The following is an 18,287-nucleotide window of genomic DNA, read 5'->3' as shown; positions in this document are numbered from 1 at the left end:
ATGAATGGGCGACACCATATTTTAATTCTTAGTAGTACAGTATTTAAAGAACCAAGGCATGTTTGACACACATACCAAGCATGCTACATAAAAGGGGACTTTGTTACTGTGGCTAATACCTTTTTCTAAACATGTTAGCTTAGGAGTTTTACATGTGAACTACTTAGCCGATTACATATAATCTTGTGGTCCGCTTTTTGTTTTAAATGTAAAACTAAAAAAATAAATAAAAACTGCCCAATGCCACTGAGAAATACCCCGAGTATGTAGATGTATATAAAGCTCCTACCGAAACAAATAAGTGGTACACCTGGGAGGCGTTAGTTCAGTGTTGAAACTATGGCTGCATACCTGAACTCAACCAGTTATCAGACAACAAAAACATCACTGAAAGGTCATCTTCGGGCAGTCAGGAACGCTTTATTGAATGAAGATGGACTATACGAATTCAAATGCATTAAAAAAGTAACACATTTTACTATTATAATTGTTTAAGTATTGTGAATGAAAGTTGGCTGTTCCTTGTGATCTCTATATTTCATATACATACAGAAGAAAACATTGCTGTGGGTGCTGCTATCTTTTTGTGTTGGCTAGCTCACCAGCTAGTAGTGCTGAGGAGTTTGTTGTTTCCGTTGAGCCAGTGCTGCAACTCAACAGCTGTCATCGTTGAGATTAGGATCGGGTTTTAGTGCCGTTGCTATTCAATGTTGAGTTTAGGTATGCACTCACCCTGATTATTTAATGATACTAATTTGGGTCATGCTTGGAACAGAGTATTAATATAGAACGTCAAGATTTAAAATACCAAATCTGTGACAAACAGAAGAGAAAAAGTGCTTCATGGCAATCAAACAAGGGGAATGCACACAGGGTTGCTGCTGTAGGATATCACATTTATTACGGAGAACTGATTAATAGTGAGAGAGCAAGGCAAAGCCCATCTCTTCATTGACTTAACAAGAAACGGAGAAAAAAGCAGTCCATAGCAACATCAATTCCACTTCCTCAAAAAATAATTATTTTTTTTCCTCAACGGACAGAACACAGCCCATGTAGACTATAAAATCATATAGAGACCAAGACTTAATTGGTAATAGTTTGCTTGTTCTTTTTTTTCTTCTTTTCTTCAATGCAATAATAACAAAACTCAGGACTCTCCCCCAAGCATTAATTCTTTCTCTTTTGTTTAAAGTTCTTAAGGAGATGACACAAACAGAGGTTCCTCGAGTACTTGAGCTGCAATCCAGCGAGAAGGACGGCCTTATCAAATCCTTGATGCAATATTCTCCTTGGGGGTGGAAAAAAAAATATATACATTTGCCAATTTCAAAGGGCGATAATAAATTGGGTCTGTGGACACCTGAAGCAACAAGGACAGTATTTCCACCCAGTGTGGAATTACAAAATAAAGCCTTGCTGATGGACTGAAATTAGAAGTTTCATTTTTCTAAAAAAAAAAAAAAAAAAAAAAAGGGGGGGGGGGGAGAACAAAAATACACAGTGGAATCACAAAAACCAAGAAAAAGAAAGGCGAAAGAAACTGACCAATTCATCTAAAGCTATAGATTTGTTTAAGTTGTAGTCCTATGAATAATTGTTTTGAAAGTTCTGATATTTTCTTTTTTTTTTTTTTTCTTTTAAACTACATGTTTGAAAAGTCTTTAAAGTCAACAAAATCAAGAAAGAGTCTTCATTTATTCATTTTTTTGTCCTTGGTTATTTTCTGGGATTTTTTTGTTTTGTTACTGAAAGAAAAAAAAGAGACGATCTAGATGTGAGCCATCGCAGTCTTTAGCTCAAGACAGACATCTGTTACTTGACACGGCCTTGGCGCTCCTGAAACAAAAAACATAAGAGAAGTTAGAATGCGACTAATTCTGTACCGGTGTAAAAATAAATACATAAAATTAATAATAATAATAATAATAATAATAATAATAATAATAATAATAAATCCTTTAACATACTGGGAATGTTGGTAACTAATCATAAAAGCCATCCATCACTTTTTTTTTATTATCAAATAAATTGCTGTACTTTTATATAAGTGATTGTGTAGAGCATTTCATTGTATACAGAAATAACTGAAGTAATGAAAAATATGACATGGGCCGAAATTGGACTGCACTGTACACTTACTACTGTTGTAAGACGGTTATCTGACCTGCAATTTTTTGACAACCTTTAAAAGTTCAGGCAAAAATTCTTATCGTTTAAGATGTGGTTAAATGTTTAACATTTCAACTATTAAAACCCTCAGGTTTCAGAATAAGGAGTTACTAGATCAATTCAGTAGTTGGCAGCACTAAGTTCCTCAATGGATTTTAACGATAACAAGGAGTCTTAGAAGAAACAAATACAAAGCTTTGTAACACCAGATTAGATGTCAGCACTGCTTAAATATAGATTAAGAAATTAAAAAAAAAAAAAAAAAAAAAAAAAAAAAAAGCAGCACTGTCCACAATTTCGGGATTGCTGATATGCAAAAAATGGTTTATACCACTTCCTACATTCATTTAATTTTATCTTAAATATTTAAATCAACAATGATATTCCAAGAGGAGAAAATTACAAACACTGTCACTGTGCTACAAAATTAGTCATGTACGTACTCAGGTTTAACTATCTGTTTTCCACAAGAAACCTTGAAAGTACATGCAAGACTACATTGTATATTTTACACTGTACGCATTTGCTTGCAAAACTGCAGCACTGGAAGCTGCAACGAGTTCCCAAAATACACAATCCTACCAGAAGAAAACATTTCAACCGAAGCTACAAAGCAGAAGGGACTGCAAACACAAAAGGAAGCTCGTCTCATCCCATGCCACCAACATCTAGCACTTCCACTGCATAGCATTTTCAACCACACACTTGTTACCTACTGCCTCAAACCACTTTGCAATTCTGTGTAAGAGCTACTGGTTTACCCAAGCAGACAACATCTTTCATGATATGTGATATCTTCCCAACTTAGGACTACATCTATACAGCTGGTTTCACAATTCTTGAGCCCCTTTCACACACAAATGCCAGTACTAAGCCGTCTAAAAAAATCTTTAAAATACCAATTCACACAGCACAAAACTGCGCAATCTATGCCGGTATAATACCATCATAACCCTTTCACACAGCCAAAGGGATCATACGAGTACAACTTTCAAACCTGTCAGTCAACAGGTCGTTTTCATGGCAACGACAATTCTCCCATAAATTACAGCATCATGCGCCGTCCCTTCTATTTGTGAAATCACCTCCCCGTACAGTTAACAATTCCTTAACTTACCCCAGACTGCAATCACTACCTTGTTCTTGATCAGCCAATGTACTTGAAAAAAATTAAAGCATGTAACACCAACGACAAAAAACACATCCGGTATACAGTCACGTGGGATATTGACTTTCAATCCACACCCACTACAGTGCTTCAGTGCCGGCATAGCATTTCACACAAAGGAGTTGATGGTTCAGAGAAGGCATAAAATATGACCCCTCCGTGACGGTATAGGCAATTCAGACAGACCAAAATGCCACATCAGTGCCGATTCGGAGCCGTCATAACTCATCTGTGTGAAAGGGGTACTAGACTAACAAATGTTAACAGTAAATCCTTAACGGGCTATGTGAAACCAGTCAGTAATTCTACTGCCATGTCTCTAAAATCCCCATAGGTTGCTAGGTAATTACAAGTTAAAACAATTTCCCCCAATTACTTTTCAGTTGCAACATGAAAAAAAGTGTTTCAAACACAAGTAGCTGTTTGTCAATAATACTGCCAATGGTTGAGTGTTCAGACTATTGCAGGCATCTTACCAAGATACCATTTTATTAGTGATGGGCACCAATATCAATATTTTGGCATGGTATTGATAGTGATCATTTTTGCTTGATCAATAAGCTCAGAGACATGCCTTTTATTGCTAGTACTGCTAAAATTCTAACACAGTACAATCACGTTTATTTTATATTAAGATACAATAAACCCTATACATAATAATCACTGTCAGCCTGGTAGGCAAAGAAACACCACACACTAAAGTATTATTTAAGAATATTATTCTATGGATTGGCATTTAGGTACCAAATGCTATTTGCATTCTGCATGTCTGGTACTACTGGCAGTCCGTAGGGTGTTACTCCAAGGATATGATGAAGCAAAGGACCACAAAGTTATATTTTGGAGCTCTCCAGGGAAGACATTTGAAAACAAAACACCCGAGTGTAAAGGGTATTGCAAATTGTATTAATTTGCATCCAGATTTGCACTTCTGTTCTGTATTCTAGATCTGTTTTTAGACTACAGATCCCAAGATGCATTTCGATTTGCCATAGCCTGCACTCATCAACCCCATTTCCATGAAGTAGCGCAAAAATGTGCACTATCCTTGCAGACAAAAGTGGAGGTGTTGAAAGTGGTGGATAATGCACCACCATACAAGAAACAGAAAGATGTCGCTGTAGATTTCAACATTGCTGCATACCCTTTGTCAACCAAAAACCGGGGTACAATACAGGCTTATGAACAGCAAACTGTGGATGCAGGTCGTCAGCATTTCTGATTTGTTCAATACCTGATGCCAAGGACACCTTGCTTCAGTGGTTTAAAAATACCTGTGATCTGATCGGTACATGCAGGTATGAAGTGCAGTTCATTTGCAATGAAAACTTTTAAAAAGTTCACTTACAACTGTATTTAATAAAATCCACAGTACTTTTAAATGCATAAGACTTTTCATTGTTCTGTAATTCAAATTTGCTTTCAGTGTGACTAACTGAAATAAAAACTGACAGTATATGCATTTGGCTTAGAGACTCCTGATAACACCATTTTTTGCTGGTCCCTTGAAATTCGAATTAACGAAAATTGACTGATTATAGTTTTATAGGTTTTGGAAGAATTTGATATTAGAGAACGATATCAAAACACATGCACAATATCAAGTGAAGATTTTTTATTTTGTTGCCCACCACTATGTTTTATAAACCCTGGACAGCATACCTTTTTACCAAGTGTCTTTTTTTATACTCAAATGTCTGCAAAATAAAGACTAGCAACATAAATCAGCAGGGCAGGGGGATTTAAAGCTGCTTCCTCTATAAATCACAACATTACAGATGTAAAAATAATGCGATATCTTATAACAATTTTAAGTCGCCCTGGATAAGGGTGTCTGCTAAAAAATAAAATAAAAATAATAATAATAATAATAATAATAATAATAATAATAATTACAGATACAACAATGTCACGATTACAAACCTGCAAACTGCAAAACCTGCCTGACACTAAAGAAAGGAGGACTTCTTGTGCTCCAGCTTAAGGCAATTTTGACAAGAACCATCAGCAGGCGGGTGTTATGGTGAGGAATTCTGACAGCCATCTCCCAAGACAGCAAACTCTGCATCCCACAGTATGAATCACTACATTGCTCAAAAGACAGGGACTCTTTTCTGCATGTAAATAACGGTGGGGCTGCAAAGGACATATTTTGACCTTTGAAGGTTCGGAACACATTACCGAAGGAAGGTTCAAACCTTTGATGGTACTAACTTGCATAATTTACTGGTGACGTCACCACAGCTACTTGTTTATAGTTCATTGAAAATCCTATTTTACAGGTAATCCATCAAAATGGAATAAAACACACATGTAGTTTAAAAACACATTATACAGAACAGTAATCATGCTTTCATAATTTCAGTAAAAATAAAAATATGTTTTAAGTGCAGCAGCACCAATTGCAGCTGACTTAGGCAAAACAAAGCTTTATTTAACAGTCACCATTCCAAGCAGGTTATCAGTCACATTTTACTACTACTAAAAATATTAATATGAACTTACGCTTGTCAAGTGACGCCGGAGATTGGTTGTGTCGCTTGCACAGTTTGCATTCAAAAAATGCATTTTTTGGTTGTCTGGGCATTTAAAGAAATCCCAAACAGCAGAGGGGTTTCCAAACATTTCTTTCAATACAGGTTACCATACACAAAGCTTTGCTGTCAAGATGGCAAAAGAAGAAATTAAAGGTTTGCCTCTGGATAACGTGAGCTGGGAGAGGGGAGGGACGGACGGTGCTCAGTTTTCGAAATTAATTATTAGTGTTCATGTATATTTTATATGTTTCAAACATACTCTACCATAGCACTACTCTTACACCATCTTGTACACTACGTATTCAGTACATATTACTGAAGCACTACAACCACTATAGGTACCCCCCCACCCCACCCCACCCCCGTGCTTTGGATACTAGACCCTGCTCCATACATGGCAGCGGCGCTGTATAGTTGATACGTATAACGATTTGGTATTGGTTTTTTAACAACTTTTGTTTACGTAATATGCATTACACAAATCCAGAGATCCATCTTTTGCATGCATGTGACATTTAACGTGTGATTTACAGTATTCATACTTTGTCAAATGGTTTCCGTTAAAAAAAAAAAACACAGTGCATGAATGCCACCTGACAAACCTTCGACTGTTTAAAACTACCTTTGAATTCCTGGCTAGTCAACGAACCTTCAAACACAGCCCTAAACAGCGATTCACTTTTAAAGTTAATTTTACTTTTACAAAGTAGGGTTGCAGCGATACATCACAAATTATAAACATTTGTATAGTTTGTCAAATCAATTACTGCAATGTAGTACTGAAGAAAGGATTATCGGTTATGAAACTAAAACTTAAGATGGTTACTTGGTTTTACAGTAATTGCTTCTGCTTTGTGACAAGAGTGTAGCCACAGAAACCAAGAATTAAAGAGATGTATGTATCCATAGTGCCACCTGTCACTGGGGGCAAGATAAGGACTGTGGGTCAAACTTCAGGCTCCAATAGAGCACACAACAACAACATATTGTAAATTGTAAAATTAGTGGAAACAAACCTGAAGAGGGTTTTTACAAGATCTTAACTACGTACTATCGGAAAGAGTATTTGAATATGTGAAGATAATAGAAAGGGAGCAAGACAAATGGATTTGTACCTGCAGTCTGTAATGGCTCCTGTTTGGGTTACTGGTGTAGGGTTCGCTTCCCTGAACTTCTACCTGTTGAAAATAAACAAGAGAAACAGATTTTAAAAAAGACAACACATAAAAACAGAAAGTGTTAACTGTTATACTTTCTTTACTACAACTGCCAAAAGGGACAGTGTAAAATAAGCTGTTTCTAATAGAAAGGGATCTTCAGATGTACTTTAAATTAGAGACTGGTTTCACAGATGCAGCCATTTCAGGGATTATATTAAGCGATTCAACTACCTTGAAATAATACCCAGCTCCCTGTAAAGACCACACTTTTTACAGCTCTTTTCCAGACCCCGATTAGCTCTGATCTTGTTTGAATGTTAGTTCAAGATCAGTGCTAATTGGGATCTGTAAAAGCTGATCATTTTATGAAGCTAGATGAATGGAGGGAGGGAGTTTACTGGACTATATCTTGTATACATGCTGAAACGTGGAGGGGTTTACCTAATGTTTATCTTTAAATGCTAGTATCACCAACCTACTCACTCAACCTGGGTCTGTATAGATAAGAGCATTTAAAAGGGAATTCTAACCAAAAGCACACTCTCACTGAGGTTCTGGCAAATAAGAAAACTACACCAACAGCACAGCAGTAACGTGTATTCTTGTCCATTTCAAATACAACCATCGGCATACATTTACAGAGTTTGGAAATACAAAATATTGGAATCAAAACTTTACAAAATGTTCAGTTAAATCAGGAAACTGGTCACTACCACATCTGTGGCAATATAACTTCAGAAAAAGGTACATACACAGCAAGTGTAAGAATTTTAAGACGTTAAATGTGCAACTTCCATCTACTAACAATACATCCTTTGTTTATTGCAACAGATCGACAACATTTCTGGAGCAAACAGGTTTTATGGGTGCGATTCCCCAAATATTTTGGTTGCAAATATTTGTGGCTTTACAGTATTGTCCCAGCTTTCCCCTCCAGCAATAAAGTATGCCACTGGAAGAACTAGGTGTAAAACCCAGGTCTACTTGGGGCTCTCGGCTCTAACCAACAGATTACACTGTCTTCGTGAGTTTAAAAAAATAGTCCATTATTTCCTAAAAGCTTTAAAGTATTGCTTAGTAAAACGTAAATCACTGCTTTTAAGTATTGTGAAGTTTGTAAATATTGTGAATACACGCTCTACTCAATTTGCTGCATGGTCCTAGCATCTCTTTCAATAAAAAAACATTTTATTAAGTAAGTAAAAGCTGGTACCCACCCTTCAAAGCAATTCTGCCACTGTGGGCATGGTGGCTTATACTGTCTGTACATTTTAAAGTTTTTGTTCTTGCAAACTTTTATTGATGTCAACACTGCATGAATATAGGAGGCTGTGTGGTCCAGTGGTTAAAGAAAAGGGCTTGTAACCAGGAGGTCCCCAGTTCAAATCCCACCTCAGCCACTGACTCATTGTGTGATCCTGAGCAAGTCACTTAACCTCCTTGTGCTCCGTCTTTCGGGTGAGACATAGTTGTAAGTGACTCTGCAGCTGATGCATAGTTCACACATCCTAGTCTCTGTAAGTTGCCTTGGATAAAGGCGTCTGCTAAATAACCATGTTTGGGGCTTTCCAGTTCTTTAATGCTTGCTTTTCAACAGTTGCATTTCCTGAACCGTGTATCAGGCACCTGCAGTCCAAATAATAAACAGGCCAAGATACATGCAGCATCGTATACTGTTGTACTCAGATTAGTTAACCAAGTTACATTGCTTGTATTTCCAGGTTGTGTTTGCTGCAGCATTTCTTTGAACAGTCCCAATCTAGTATATTTATGTACTGGAACTATTTAAAAATAAAAATGCTTTTCAAGGTAAGCTATTTTTAGTTGTAAATGTGTTGACTAGGTTGTATTTTCTAACGACAATTATGGATCATTAGTTAAAATGCTTAAACCAAAAAACTTCCCTCACAGTAACAGGGAACAATAAGTTGTTTCCAGTGTAACCATAACGGTAAATTAAGAAAAAAATAATAAATAAAATCAACCCCATTGTCCAAAGGAGAAAACAAAAAAAAGTACATTAACATTATGGCCTATTCACATGGAAATAATTCGATCTCTCATTTGTTTTTAATTTGCTGTTGGTTACAATTTCTGAATTGGCCCAGCTTCTGCTAGTGAAAGCAGCAGTCCCTTCCAGTGTGCCGTGGCCGCAGCGATGCATTTCACATATTTTAATCAAAACTTTACATGACTTTGCACAGCCACTTAGATTTGCATCTTCAGTGAATATAACTAGATTGTCATTTTTCTAAACAGTACATTAGAGGTAGCCTACCCTTTCCTGCAACTTCCAACAGCGACAACTCCGGTTGATAATTTTATTTTGTGTCTCCATACTTGAATATGTATAAATCTCATTCATACATGTATGTGGATTACTAATTGACTTACTGCCCACATCGCAGCCAAGATATGTAGAATATCTTTCATACATGTATAGGCCTAACCACGTCTGTTTTGTGTACTTTTACCCTGCACTTAAATCCAATTAAGTTATGTGCATCGGTCCAGGTTCCTGATGCGAGTATAAGCTTGTTCCAATTTCAAAAAGAAAACTGGACAGGATTTATTTATTGACACTTAACAGCTGCCAATAACCACTCTGGTCTCTACTCACTGATTGGTAGATATGGGCATCCGGGGCGGGTTTAGTATCCTAGGAGATCTAAACCGATACTATTAAGCGAGTGAATCTACAATAATTACTGCAGCGGATCGTGTACAATCATTTTGCATTCTACTGGTGGCAAACTATTTTGTACAACCTGCAATGTTTCACTGGATCACATATGTCGAGCTACGATCCAGCAGCATTTAGACCGAGACAGCAATCTAAAAAGGTTGCGGATAGTGCATTGTTTCAAACCGAATAGGTTTAAAAAAAATCTTAAACAGTGACAACGTAGTAATGTTAAATATTATTAGTTTCGCTCAAGACAGACAGCTGTAGCTGGGACATATTTAAAACAAAATGTATAAACTACATTAACAAAAGCAGATTACTCTTGATCTCTGCATCATCCTGTATTTGTTCACAGATGCATACTCAGTAACCTTTAGAAGCAACACAGATTGTTCGACAGTTAATTTACACAAGATATGTTTAATTTCATGGAATATTCAATTTCATTAAAATATTATCGATTTGTTATCATGGGGTCCCAATCGATAAATAATTTGATTATTAGCGCTATCGTTACAAGCCTAATACATTTCTGAGTTTATAAAATGAAGGTTTTTGAAGTGTAGCTCAATATCTGTTTTATTGATGGTCCAGGGATTACCTGGATTTATACATTTGTCACCAACAATTCATCTTACTTAGACCAATAATTTCATATCACTACAACTGATACATTTGGGAGGTTTGCTGGTTCAACAATGGATGAATGCAAGTGTACAAAATACACTGAATGCAGCTTAAAAGTAAAGAAAAAATAAATTATTTTTTGAATATTAATGTTATGATGCATTTCTCAGATAGAAAAACAACCTACAAACTCAAAGTGCTAAGATATCAGGTGAACTTGTGTGTATATATTACGATAAATGAACTTCCTTTACATCCATCAAAATAAAAATGCCCGCTACCCTCTAACCATGCGGTTGTAAGAAGTACCATCTATTAGGTCAGAAAATTGATTCCTAACTCAAAGCTGGGGAGTATGAGGCATTGCTGTGGGAAGCATTTAGAATTCACTCACTTCAGCAGCCTGCATGATTTAGTTATCCAGTTACACAGCATTTTCAGCCATTCCAGGTTTTCCTGCAAGCCCAAGGGACCTGTACACAGAGCTGGAATTGCTCAAACTGCTATGCAAGAGTTAGTCCCCAGAACTAGTACAACCTAAAATGAATCAATTATTAGAGGACTTAATTATGGTACACTGGTCAGACTCCTGTGGCCTTTTAAAAGATGCGTTTTTTTTATGACCTTCTCATAACTGTAAAAGACAATTTTTTAATGATGAAAGGAGTTACATAAACAAAATCACAACTGTTTTGTAAGCATGCTCAAGCAGCATTCTCCAGTGAAGCATGTACCTTTTTTACATTGTCCTCCTCCTCCTGCCGCTTCTCGTAGTGCGAGAAGTCGTCGAAGATGGAGGTGGTATGCTTGTAGCCAGCAATGATCTTGAGCACCTGCCGGGCTTTGTCCAGGGGCACTTCCTGAGTGTCCCGAGAGTTGGTCACCGGCTTGTTCTCGTTGTTCTCCAAGCGGATATGCCTGAGCTGGCTGTTGGGAACGTCCTTGACGAAGATCCAGCGCACATCAAATCGTCCCTTCCACTTGTCTTGCGACCAGACGCCTGCACAGGTGTTGTAGTCCACAGGGGAACGCATCTCAGCGACACCGCAGAAGTGCCCGCTGCCATTCACACTGAACAGCAGGTAGAGGGGACCCTTGCTGGCAAGAGACCGGTAAGCAGCGTCCAGACGCTTGTTTCCGTGCTCCGTGCTACACCATATGTTGTACTTGATGGAACGGTGGATGTCGTCCTCAGAGTAGCTCTTGATGATAAACACACGCCCGCTCTTGGGGTTCCAGTCGAAGTCCTTGGGGTTGTAGTTATTCACAGAGCGCAGTTTTTCAAGCACTGGGTGTGGCTCCGAAGGGACAGCCACGCCCCCGGCCCCAGAAGTGGGTGGTGACTGCCCAGCCCCGGCCCCAGCATCCCCAAAGCCGTTGGCACGGTTACGGGGCGCCACCCAGCGGGTGGGTGGTGCTGCCTGGGTAGAAGGTGGGCCCTGGGGTATTTGCTGTTGCCCAACCCCTTGGTGGCCTAAAGGTATCTGTTGGTGCTGCCCAGAAGAGGGAGCCAACTGTCCATTGCTGAGGGGCTGCTGTTGCCCTCCACCAGCATTTGTGCTAGGCTGTGGCGAAGCCTGGTTGGGAGGTTGCCCATTACTGGGGATGGGAGCCTGCTGGGGGGCAGCCGCCTTAGGCATGGTCCCTTTGTTGTCCCAGGTGCCAATGTCCATGTTGTGTTTAATGGGGGGAGGTGGGAGGTTACCTCCTCCAGCACCTCCCTTGGTTTTCAGTTTCGGCTGTGGTTTGGCCGGCTTGCTGGCGATGTCTGCCCACGAAGCCGGCTTAGGTGGCGCGACGGTCACTGGAGGCATGCTAGGTGGGGCCGAAACAGGATTAGGAGGCCCCCCCGGAAGTCCGGATCCCACTACTTTGGGGGCCACATCCCCAGCACCGATCTTTAGCCCAGCCATGCCCTGGTCCAAGCTATTCATCCCAGGGGCCTTGTTGAGAGTCTCACTGGCAGCAAAGGGAGACTGTCCGTCAATCATTGCACCACCTAGGGAGCTGGGGGCATAAGCATAGCTGCTGCTGTAGCCCGGGCTCTGAGTTGACTGTCCCTGAGAGCTGCTGTTGCCCCAGGCTGAAAAGTCAATGCCACTGGGAAAGAAATTGAAGCCGGGCTGGCCCAGGAAAGGCGTACTCCCCAGCGGTGCCCCTGGCTGCCCAAACATTGCGTCTGGCAGGAAGTGGTGCTCGCCATTGCTCAACTGTCCATAGGAGGTCAGGTAGGGCATAGGTGGGTCGCCACCAGTGGACCAGGCCGCTTCATTCAGGGAGTACGAGAATCCGATAGACGGGCTGTAGTAACTGGGCATGTAGGAGTCAGACATGGCCGTATAGGCATTGCTCTGTGGAGAAGGAGAAATGTGTGAGTAGTGCATATTTAGTTTGAACTGAACATTTGATCCGTTTTGCTGTCACACTAAAAATAAACAAGCATTATTATCCAATAATATTCTACAGCCTGACACACCTGTTAAGGCACCACTGCATACTAGCAACATACATTGTACACAATGCAGAATCCCAGATTAACTGGCCAAATAAATGGAGTCCCTATCATTCTCGGTCATGGCAAAGTAAAAATCAGGTAACGCTACAAAAGGTGTGCACAGAGTGGAACTGCGATAAGGGAATTGTTGATAAAAAGCCTTGTTGTAATGAATGCATATTGCCAGCTCCCCCACCCCTACTGACACTATTCTCCATACAAGCAAAACATGTTTTCCTTTTAGCAATCAGTTTGTATACATAGAAAGGTAAAACAGATCAGGTATAGTTTAAATTGAACAAACTACAGTGGATTACATACAATTCAAGTTGCATGTCAGAAGTGGAAATGAAGCTTTATTCATCAGGACAGAGCTAAACAAAATAGAACGCGTCGGAAGGATGCCAATGTGTCTGGAGTTGGCACACTACTTCCACCACAGCTGTCCTTAAAGAACCTTGGTTTTGCTGGATTGGTTTAATAAGACCCTGCAGCTGATCAGGCATAGGCCAACGAGTCACCGTGGCCAATGAAAAAATAAGGAAGCTGAACACTAACAGCAGTGTGGAGTAGTGGTTAGGGCTCTGGACTCCTGACCGGAGGGTTGTGGGTTCAGTCCCCAGTGGGGGACACTGCTGTTGTACCCTTGAGCAAGGTACTTTACCTAGATTGCTCCAGTAAAAACCCAACTGTATAAATGGGTAATTGTATGTAAAAATAATGTGATATCTGTATAATGTGAAATAATGTATGTTGTGATATCTTGTAACAATTGTAAGTCGCCCTGGATAAGGGCGTCTGCTAAGAAATAAATAATAATAACAGCAGTTGGGAATGTCCAAGGCAAACACAAAGTCTTTATAAATCTGGATTTGAAGTGGAATGACTCAATTTTATGTATTTCTGTTTTACTGAAAGCAATTCATACCAGTAATTCTCCAAGTCTTAAAAAAATATCTTACCTGTCTGGCCTGACTGTTCAGGTAAGGCTCAAACTCGTCATCATTTAAAGTGTCCTTTTGGTTCACAGCTCCGTTTTGCACTATAAAAAGACAATAAGAGAATAAGTTAATTTCTCATACATATGCATTTAATACAAAATAATAATTGGCACCCCCCTTTGATACAGAAAAACAGATGTGGAAAGATGGTCTTGCAGATATTCCCTTTTCAGATTAATACAGTACCGCAGCCATTGAGGGACCGATTTAACCCTTGGTACCAAACACATGACTATTGTCAATAGTGACTGTTTCACTGAATTCTAAGAGTGAAATGATTTGTGTACAATGACATCCACCAAAAGGATGTGACTTTTAAATGGTAGACACATGCCCCTGTCATTTACATATTGGGACAAGTGATTAAGCAAACAAACCAGTAATACAACTACTATTAGAAATTATTCTAGACAGAAGAAGCTCACTATCCATTTACTATACAGTAAAGGGCAGCTCTCTGACATCCCACCAGTAGCAGTAAAACACTGGAAACCATCATAAAAAAAATATGACAAAGCACACAATATAACACAGCTCCATGTAAAAGGGCTGCGATTAGAGATCACAGACATTACACAATTATATCATCCACACCTCAATTAAAAGGTTTGTTTTTCTCATTCCACAGGTCACTTTGCACAACATGTAAAAACGCACAGAATTGAGTTGGGAGATTATGTGTTAGCCTTCTAACAAGTGCACACACATCTGTCACATCTGGGGAGAAGGAACTTCAGACATAGTGCCTTATGCATCTACCAGTAAAACTGCTCAAGTCCCTGACAATATTGCATTTTTTTTACTACACCGACTATACAATCAGTGTACAGGTACTTGGGTTTAACGGCTGAGTAGAATTGACATTTAACCTGATAGGACATTGATCATGTATTCTTGTAACGTAAAATGTGGAATGACTGAAATTATACTATATCACTGTTAAACGCAGAGGCCTGCATGTTCCTTTCATCGAAGTCACTGCACTTCTTAAACCGACTTTCTTATCGCCGTTTTAATAAGGCACTGGTAAGTACTAAACATACCACATTTGTGTAATCCGCCGGAACAAACGTACATTTACGCGGTTTTAAATAGTCAAACGGCCAACAGTAAGATAACTCCACATCTCAAAACAAGTAAAAAAAAATACCAAATTTATCATTTCTAATTACAATCCAAACTTTAACTTAAGTTTAACAGTTTCCCCCAAATTATCCACATTACAGTTTTGGATTTGTTTAACAAAATGTATAAAAATAAGCACTCGTAATTAATTTTCGGTAGGATATTAGCATTTTAGGAGGAATACAATTTTATAAACGTGTTCATAAGCCAAAATGTGTCACGTGTAAATTATCACTTATTTTATATATTAATTAAAAATTGCACATCCGTAAAAATAAATAAATAAATAAAACCGCACAGGCCCATTTTTAAACATGTTTCATATTCAACATAACTTGTCTTTATACATGTTGTACCTTACAACTTAACTATAAATGTATATAAAAATAAAATAAAAACAATTCCCACCAAGGAACGGGCCTATAACACCGCAACTAGCGCAACACACACACCGCCAGGTTTGAACAGCGACCACGAACACCCCTCAAAATAATTAACGACATAAGATGCGCCGTTAAATGCCACTCACCTTTATTCCCTTGGCCTTTCGGTCTCTGGATTGGGTCGAGGTGATTCATGAAGGTTTGAGTTATGAGAAGAAAAGAAGAAAAAAAATAAATAAAGAAATTTAAATGTACCAATGTGTTCTATAGCAGGTGGTCGGGCCTACGGCACTAGAGAGAGCCACGGCTGTTTCTGGCACTACGACTGCTAGTAGCGGATATTTTTTTGTTTGTGCCTCTTAAAGATTTTAAAAAGTGCCTTTTTTTACCTGTTCTAGTAGGCTGCTGGCTGACATATCTCTCCCTTGGGGCTCGTTTAATCTGTTTAGTTTGTATTTACTGCGGCAGCGTGTGAAATGCCTATTTAAGAGTTAAGTGCCGCTGTCTCTATATAGAACCTGCTTTCTACACAATGGCGGGCTGCAGCTCTTCTGCTCTCAGCACTGGAAAAGCACAGACACTATTTCAACATGGCCGAGCGAGCGGGACAACAAGCGACCACCGAGTCTCTCGAACAGCGCCATCTACCGCATGGGAGGGAAGCAACCCGTGATAGTTTTTGTATACATTATTATTACTAAATTATACTAACAATTAAAACATTGACGATAAACATTATATATTAGTGATTACTGTTATTAGCGCTACTGCATGTCCGAATTGGAAATGTGAGCAAACACTGGTGTACCCTGGTAAGTTGCTCATTTGATAGTTTTCAATTGGCATGTTTTTTCAGGTTTTTGGTAATGCAATTTAATTTCGGCAGGCTCCTGTTCTGCTCGTCGGTCCAGTCGGCGCTGGGAAATCCAGGTTCTTCAACTCCATTAACTCTGTCTTCCGAGGTTATGTTATCTACCAGGCCAGCGCTGGAAGAGATGTCACCAGTCTGACTGCAAAGGTCAACGCGAGGACAGTGAAATAAACAACACTGTACGGGAGTAGCTGATTTATAGTTATCCAGGATATTTGAATCAAGTTGGCATATTTACAATGCCAAACATGTTTTAAAGACTCCCGTATATACAAAGAAAATCTAATCCAAGGTATTTGCTGTGTTGGAGAGCTCCGTGCGTGCAAGTGAGACTGTAATATAGCAGCTAAACTTTTGAAATTAATAAAGTGATTGTAGCCAACAAAACAACTCCATAAACCATACCTGTTGTGCACTCCCATTTGTTTTATAGGTCTGTGCAGTTTTGCAAGAAACACATGTTATTGTAAACATCTTTTTATTTTAAAACATTACATATGGTACTACACTTGGTTAAAGAAATCTGCTTGCAAGCCATGCTTTCAGTGTGGTACTTTCCTGGTCAATTCACTTGGAGGGTGAAATTGTCCCATCCCTTCACATCTTCTTTCATCTGATAAACCAACCAGCTGCTTCCTCTATTGACTGACCTGCTTTTAACCAATAGTATGCTTGAACCTAGAAGATAATGCTGAGGTCACATGACCCAGGGTTGGTGGACTGCAAACTTGATTAAAAAACTTATTAAAAAAACAGTCTTGAACAAAACATTCCTTAACATTTTACGAACGGGGTCCATCTTATCTTTATCTAACAATTTTTGTACTTGTGGAGATCATTCTACGTGAGCACGTTTGACTGCATTGTTTGCCTGCACTTCATTGCAGAAACAAAATTTCATGCAGTCCCTTCTGTGGGCCACTAGAGGGGGATCATCGTCACAAAGTTCCTGTTAAAAATTCCAGCGCTGGTTTTACGTCAGGCTCGGCAGGGCTAGTTGTGGAGATTTATAGATGGCTGCACTAGTTTCAGGAAATAGATGTCGGTTCAATAAATGAACTTCCACTATGACATGATAGTGTTGTCTACAATATCATTTACATTTGAAGGTACCCCACAGAGTTTTGAAAACAGTTTTATAAATTAAGAACATTTAGAAAAAGGCAGTGCCCTAAGTTATAACGAGGCTTGTAGATGTAATTTACTGTATAACCTCCTGGTGCTGCATGTTTTTAATGTGGACCCTGTACTCTTGACTAGATGAGAAGCGCCCATGCAAATATATTATGCTAAATTTTAATAATGTATTCTGAATTCTGCAAAAATGTAAGTGTGACATAGAGAACGACAAATGTATGGACAGACAAATAGCCCCATATATGCCCCCCAATATGATACTCTCAATAACCTATGCTAAATAAGGTGACTACCAAGTTTCATCACAACTAGATACAAGTTTTTCGAGATACATGAGAATTAGTATCACACTACTGGTCAGATATACTATAACATGACACATCTGGAACAAAGGCTTAATAAATCTGCCCCAATTAATATCAGTATTTTATTTAAAATGAAGTTCTATGTTTTAACACTAGATGGTGCTATAGGCTATTGTGACAAAGCAGTGTGGTGTGTTTAGTTAACACAGTAAATCCCAGACATACATACATGACTGTAATGGAATAGATTAGATTGAGCATACCCATAGCTAATACACAAAAACATCTTTACTGTTGTTCTTTGACCATGCAATCTGATACTTCTTTAATCCAGTCTAGTACCAGATACAGGTATCAAGTTTGGATAGATTTCTTTCAAAACTACATATTTTAAAACCTATATAGTAAATAGATGTGTGCTATTTCTTTTTCCTTTATTTTGGAAATGTGAGTTTAAAGTGTAGTGGGTGTGGGTAGGACAGAGTGATATTGGCTTGATTACACATTGTACCTTAGAAACAAGTCAGGGAGCCACTGTGTGGTGTGCAGTGTGAGTCATTCAGTCAGGGTAGTACATGTTGCTGGTCTTCCCTGGTGATTCCAGAGGGTGTGTGGCATTGA

At 38.9% G+C, this 18,287-nt stretch overlaps 1 protein-coding gene across 1 annotated transcript; it reads right to left on the bottom strand.

The window, feature by feature from the left end:
* Positions 1-400: 400 nt before the first annotated feature.
* LOC117414141 (YTH domain-containing family protein 2) lies at positions 401-15,981 on the bottom strand. The gene is made up of 6 exons (XM_034023885.3): positions 15,743-15,981; positions 15,500-15,524; positions 13,807-13,886; positions 11,085-12,701; positions 6,993-7,055; positions 401-1,839 (listed from the first exon to the last, which is right to left on the bottom strand). The coding sequence occupies exons 1-6, from the start codon at positions 15,767-15,769 to the stop codon at positions 1,816-1,818; spliced, it is 1,836 nt and encodes a 611-aa protein (XP_033879776.1). The 5' UTR covers positions 15,770-15,981; the 3' UTR covers positions 401-1,815.
* Between the last annotated feature and the right edge of the window lie 2,306 nt (positions 15,982-18,287).

The sequence above is a fragment of the Acipenser ruthenus genome, chromosome 25 (genome assembly GCF_902713425.1).
Source record: "Acipenser ruthenus chromosome 25, fAciRut3.2 maternal haplotype, whole genome shotgun sequence".
In the NCBI taxonomy this organism is placed as follows: Eukaryota; Metazoa; Chordata; class Actinopteri; order Acipenseriformes; family Acipenseridae; genus Acipenser; species Acipenser ruthenus.
This window is presented reverse-complemented; position numbering and strand designations above follow the sequence as displayed.